At 35.2% G+C, this 5,764-nt stretch overlaps 1 protein-coding gene and 1 long non-coding RNA gene across 5 annotated transcripts in view; one reads left to right on the top strand and one right to left on the bottom strand.

The window, feature by feature from the left end:
* Window positions 1–1,668, bottom strand: part of LOC115240023 — a 2,556-nt gene extending 888 nt beyond the window's left edge. The window contains exons 1-2 of the long non-coding RNA XR_003884723.1: window positions 1,557–1,668; window positions 1,242–1,443 (exon numbers count right to left, since the gene is read on the bottom strand). This is a non-coding gene — a long non-coding RNA (uncharacterized LOC115240023). The remainder of the gene's footprint in view (window positions 1–1,241; window positions 1,444–1,556) is intronic.
* Window positions 1–4,360, top strand: part of LOC115240014 (V-type proton ATPase 116 kDa subunit a) — a 28,324-nt gene extending 23,964 nt beyond the window's left edge. For all 4 annotated transcript variants that reach the window (XM_029814934.1, XM_029814933.1, XM_029814937.1 and 1 more), the window contains 8 exons: window positions 331–507; window positions 758–970; window positions 1,220–1,433; window positions 1,544–1,973; window positions 2,348–2,475; window positions 2,552–2,784; window positions 3,225–3,619; window positions 3,992–4,360. In XM_029814934.1, coding sequence (XP_029670794.1) covers window positions 331–507; window positions 758–970; window positions 1,220–1,433; window positions 1,544–1,973; window positions 2,348–2,475; window positions 2,552–2,784; window positions 3,225–3,619; window positions 3,992–4,088 — 1,887 coding nt within the window. In that variant the 3' untranslated portion in view covers window positions 4,089–4,360. The remainder of the gene's footprint in view (window positions 1–330; window positions 508–757; window positions 971–1,219; window positions 1,434–1,543; window positions 1,974–2,347; window positions 2,476–2,551; window positions 2,785–3,224; window positions 3,620–3,991) is intronic.
* Window positions 4,361–5,764: the final 1,404 nt, after the last annotated feature.

Genomic DNA, 5,764 nt, shown 5'->3' with positions numbered 1-5,764 from the left:
ATTATTATAATATTATTGTAATATATTATAATAGTTATGATAATTATATAATCATAATTCGCTTATTAAAAACACGCGTAAAATAAATCGAGTCACTTTTTTTTCTTTTCTCTATATGTGCTTATGCGTTTATCTATATAACATCTATCTATATAACATAAAATAGTGTGTATCTCTCTTAGAGCTTCCAAAGGAGACAACATCAGAATGAAACTAATAGATCTCGCCAAAGATTAATTTGGCTTGATTTTAAATATTAAATATACATTGCAAAATAAGAATAACATTCATTAGTCGATGCGTCTGATTCTCTTCTTGAAATATTTTCAGGGCAACAAAATTTATAAAACAGCCTTTGTGGCGTTTTTTCAAGGAGAACAGTTGAAAACTCGTATTAAGAAGGTTTGCATTGGCTTCCGTGCCTCGCTCTATGATTGTCCGACGAGCCAAGGTAAACGTCAGGAAAAGCTGAAAGCTGTGCGAACACAGTTGGCGGATCTTAACTTGGTGAGATTGTCGCGCGTTGAAAGAAATAGATGTAATACTCATTGTTAGTGCAAATATGTGTTTATCTCAAAGATATTGTTAGACATTTAATCTTATTGAATTCTATTAGATATCTAGATTTTTTTTTAGATTCTTTAATTTAATAACAACATTTTATATTTAAATATAATATCATAATATTTGTGGATATATTTTTAAATATATATAATGTGAAAATATCTCATTTATTTGAACATAATTTTTTTTAAAGGTTTTAAACCAAACGCAAGATCATCGTCAACGTGTTTTACATAATGTGGCGAAGGAATTGCCAAACTGGAGCATTATGGTTCGAAAGATGAAAGCCATTTATCATACGATGAATCTGTTCAACATGGATGTATCGAAAAAGTGTCTTATTGGAGAATGTTGGGTACCTATTGCCGATCTCGGGACCGTGCAAAATTGTCTTACAGAAGGCTCGGTCAGATATATATATATGTGTGTATAGAGATATTCAATTAAGTTTATAGCATATATGTATGTGTGTGTGTGTGTGATTATACGTTTATCACTAATTTATATATTTTAAAAATAAGCAAATTGTTAATGTTTTGAGCAGCGGGGCGCAATAAAAATCTTTGAATTTGCAATATTTTTATCTTGCGTGACTATCTGCAGATAGTAATAATAGATAAGCATGAAACGAAAGAAAGTGGGATATGTTTTTTAGCAACAATGCGGGAGTTCTATACCATCGTTTCTCAACGTGATCCACACGGATGAAAATCCCCCGACGTTCAACAGGACAAACAGATTTACGAGAGGTTTTCAAAATCTGATCGATGCATATGGTGTGGCATCGTATCGCGAAGCTAATCCGGCGCTTTACACCATCATTACGTTTCCCTTCCTGTTCGGTGTTATGTTCGGCGATGCTGGCCATGGTGAATAAATCTAAAAAAGCGAATGAAAATTATGAATAAAATAGATACGCGAAATATAGTAAATTCACATATCGCGCTATCGTTATCGGTGTGATTTATCGCTGATTTAGGGCTGATACTGACGCTTTTTGGCGCTGCTATGGTGCTACGGGAGAAGAAGATCATCGCGCAAAAATCAGACAGTGAAATTTGGAATCTATTTTTCGGCGGCCGTTATATCATCCTCCTCATGGGTCTGTTCTCCATCTACAGCGGTTTCATCTACAATGATATATTCGCAAAGTCAGTTAACATATTCGGATCTAGTTGGAGGGCCATGTATACGTTCAATGATACACTATATAACAAGACATTGGAATTGTTGCCGGAGGCGAAGGCGGAGCACTATCTGCAAGAACCATATCCTCTGGGCATAGATCCGGTTTGGTCGCTCGCTCACAACAAAATTGTATTTCAGAATTCGTTCAAGATGAAGCTGTCGATAATTTTCGGCGTCGTACACATGATTTTTGGTGTGTGCATGAACGTTGTTAATATCACGTAAGTATTGCAATCTTGATAAAAATTATATGTATTGTAAACGCGTATAAATTGTTATCGAAAATATAAAGGCATTATTTACGTAATCAGCATATTAATATAGAACAGTGTACGTTAAAAGTGTGTTCTGCGACGTTTCTTGAGCTCCTTTGGATCGAAATCGTGAGAACAATATCTTTTTCCTATGTGTGTGAAGATATACATATATTAGCATGATTAGTGATATCTGAATAGCATCTTTGATATAACAGGAATAGAAAGCATTTCGGAAGTTATGTTCGTATAAAATATTTGCATTGTTTTCGGAGAAAGTGTTTGGACGAAGCTTCCCGCGATCTCTATATATTTTACTATGTCGCATTGTAACTTTTTAGGTATTTCAAGAAGTATTCCAGCTTGTTCCTTGAATTTCTACCACAATTGCTCTTCCTTGTCTTCCTATTCTTTTACATGACTGCCTTGATGTTTATTAAATGGATTTTATACGACGCTTCGTCTGACGGTAAATATTAAATAATTTATCTTATTGTTAGAATAATCGCATTATCGCTAACGTAATATGATGTATCATAATGCAGATGAAGGACGAAGACCAGGTTGCGCACCATCGGTTTTGATTACATTTATTAACATGATGCTCTTCAAAAATGCCAATGTGCCCGCGGGTTGTTCCGAGTACATGTTTGAGGGGCAGGATATTTTGCAGAAAGTTCTCCTGTTCTCTGCCTTAGCATGCGTCCCCATAATGCTGTTTGGAAAACCGTTATTTATAACATGCTCGAAAAAAATTGAAACTTCAGGGAAAACTTACGTAAGTATAATATATTATTTTGTCTGTTTAATTATCATTATTCACAATATTATTATATCAATAATAATTTGTGCTAATTGAGAATACCTTATTTTTCATTTTTACTTGAAATATTGGGAAAATGATTTATTTCGTAATTAATAGTGCATTTTTATCGATAACACGGTCTTTCTAATTTTTATCCCATACTATAGTTTTAATTATTAAATTAAGAATTTTTGCAAGCTTGTCAAAGAGATGATCATCGCGAATATCGTTGCTATAAAAATGATTGTGACTTATAATATTGAATGAAATTGAGATAGATGATCGTTTAAATGAAATATACGTTCTGTTCGTACTCGCCGTGTTGGCGGAACTAACGTTCCGCATCTAATCGTAAATACGAATGAAATGCTGACGTTCGCTGACATTGCACGTGCGTTGCTTACATGCTGCAGAGCAACGGAAGTGCGTCCCAGGACATCGAGTTGCAGCCGCAGGAATTGCAGAGCGCGGAGACCAGTAAAGATGCGGTGGGTGGTCATGGTCACAACGAAGACAGCTTCGGTGAGCTAATGATCCATCAATCCATCCACACCATAGAGTACGTCTTGTCTACCGTCTCGCACACTGCCTCCTATCTACGGTTGTGGGCGCTGTCTTTGGCTCATTCCCAGCTATCCGAAGTACTCTGGGGTAGGGTGTTGCGGATAGGCTTAGGGGCCGAAGAGGATAATTATGTCAAAAGTATTATACTGTTTTTCACCTTTGCTGTCTGGGCCTTCTTTACCATCGTCATTCTCGTCATGATGGAGGGCCTCTCGGCGTTTCTTCATACGCTTCGACTTCATTGGTACGTACGATGATTAGTCACACGGGTGCACGTTTCTCTCAATTCTTTTTACGATTCGTTTAAAGAAATTTGTAAAGTTTTAAGAAGATTAAAAAATTATCTTTTAAATATAAGAGAAGAGAAAGTGCAGATTGAATTCAACTTTCGGTTAATAAAAATTACTTCTAATTAATTTGCGATTTTAATTGACAAACATGACAAATTTCGCATGCATCAATTTTTTAAATATTTTTATCCACGATGTGAATTGTCTTTCTATTATCAATTGATATTGTTTACTGATTATAGAGTGTCAATGAGACGGAGTACCTCGATGCTTTTTATTATTACATATTTTATTATTTTTGTATCGTTTTGTCTTTTGTGCTTTAGGGTCGAGTTTATGACCAAGTTCTACGAGGGTTTAGGATATCCCTTCCAGCCATTTTACTTTAAGAATATTTTAGACGCTGAAGATGCCGAAGAGTAAATAGCCGCTAGTCTATACAGCAATAATTGTTAGATATATGTTTACCGAACATATTGCGGGCGAAGACCTTTTTATATATTAAGTATTTTCATATACGCAAAATCTTGTCTTGTTGCCTGGGGAAGTGTAAAAGAAAGACCAAATCGCCGTGAATTGTTTCAAACAAGTCTGACAATGCGCCTTCTTCAATAATTTTAACCATCGATCACGTGTCTGTAAATCGGCCAAACATGCGCACGGTAATTGCAATAACAGATTTAAAATATACGTTTCCTTTATACTTTTTTTTTATCCCGGAGTACCTCGATGCTTTTTATTATTACATATTTTATTATTTTTGTATCGTTTTGTCTTTTGTGCTTTAGGGTCGAGTTTATGACCAAGTTCTACGAGGGTTTAGGATATCCCTTCCAGCCATTTTACTTTAAGAATATTTTAGACGCTGAAGATGCCGAAGAGTAAATAGCCGCTAGTCTATACAGCAATAATTGTTAGATATATGTTTACCGAACATATTGCGGGCGAAGACCTTTTTATATATTAAGTATTTTCATATACGCAAAATCTTGTCTTGTTGCCTGGGGAAGTGTAAAAGAAAGACCAAATTGCCGTGAATTGTTTCAAACAAGTCTGACAAAGCGCCTTTTCAATAATTTTAACCATCGATCACGTGTCTGTAAATCGGCCGAACATGCGCACGGTAATTGCAATAACAGATTTAAAATATACGTTTCCTTTATACTTTTTTTTTATCCGCGGATGACAACGCCGGATAGAAAGCCGACGCGCGTCATAAACATTTATATTTTTACATTAAATATTTATAGACTTTTTTAACTCCATTTAACTTGCCGAATTTGTGTGAGCAAATCTAAAAATTTGTTTGCGGAGTCGGCTTTAAATATCGTTATCTAGTAAATTTTTCTTGGTTTTTATCTATTTGTATTCTGTGTGTCGGTCTTTTAAATTATTTATATTTCAAAAAGAAGAACAAGTAATAATGTTCGCACTTAATAAAAAAGCTTGAAGTGATATTTGAGCATTTTCGTTTTAACTGAAACAAGAGTTGATTCTGCTTGTCCAACAATTAGTCATGCTCATTATAAATACATTCAATAATCGTGGCGCGAAATGAAAAAGAAATGTACAGATGCGTATGATTCAGCAACTGATGCTGTTGTTGCTACTATTGCTGCTGTCCAGTGCGCATTGTATTCATTCCATTAATTACCTAGGAACGTGGATATGCCATAGTCGATAGCTCGTCCTTAAACAACTCTCGTCGCACGTTGTAATATTTGATAATGTCGTGTAACGTCGTTGTAATAATAGCGTTGTCGCGCGCGCATAATTATTCTCCGGGAAAAGTAACGATCAAAAAACCGTTGTGTAATTTCAGTGTTACGATGAAGAGGGAAAGCGGAGAGATAATGATTCGAATTATTGGAGAGAAGCCATTATGTGCCGCATATCAAATTGATTAATTATCCTCAATGATGTTCGATAGATTTAGGCGAGCAACGCGAACGTACATTCTTGTATTATTAGAGTACAAATTCTTTCGAGTGATTCGTAAACAGGAATCTCGAAACATTCGAACTTTTGTGCAAAGTTATCATTACGATTGCATCCATCATAGGTATTAATGCGATGTCAAAAGGAGAGAGAGAGAGAGA

Source organism: Formica exsecta, unplaced genomic scaffold (assembly GCF_003651465.1).
Source record: "Formica exsecta isolate Colony F162 unplaced genomic scaffold, ASM365146v1 scaffold4, whole genome shotgun sequence".
NCBI lineage: Eukaryota > Metazoa > Arthropoda > Insecta > Hymenoptera > Formicidae > Formica > Formica exsecta.
This window is presented reverse-complemented; position numbering and strand designations above follow the sequence as displayed.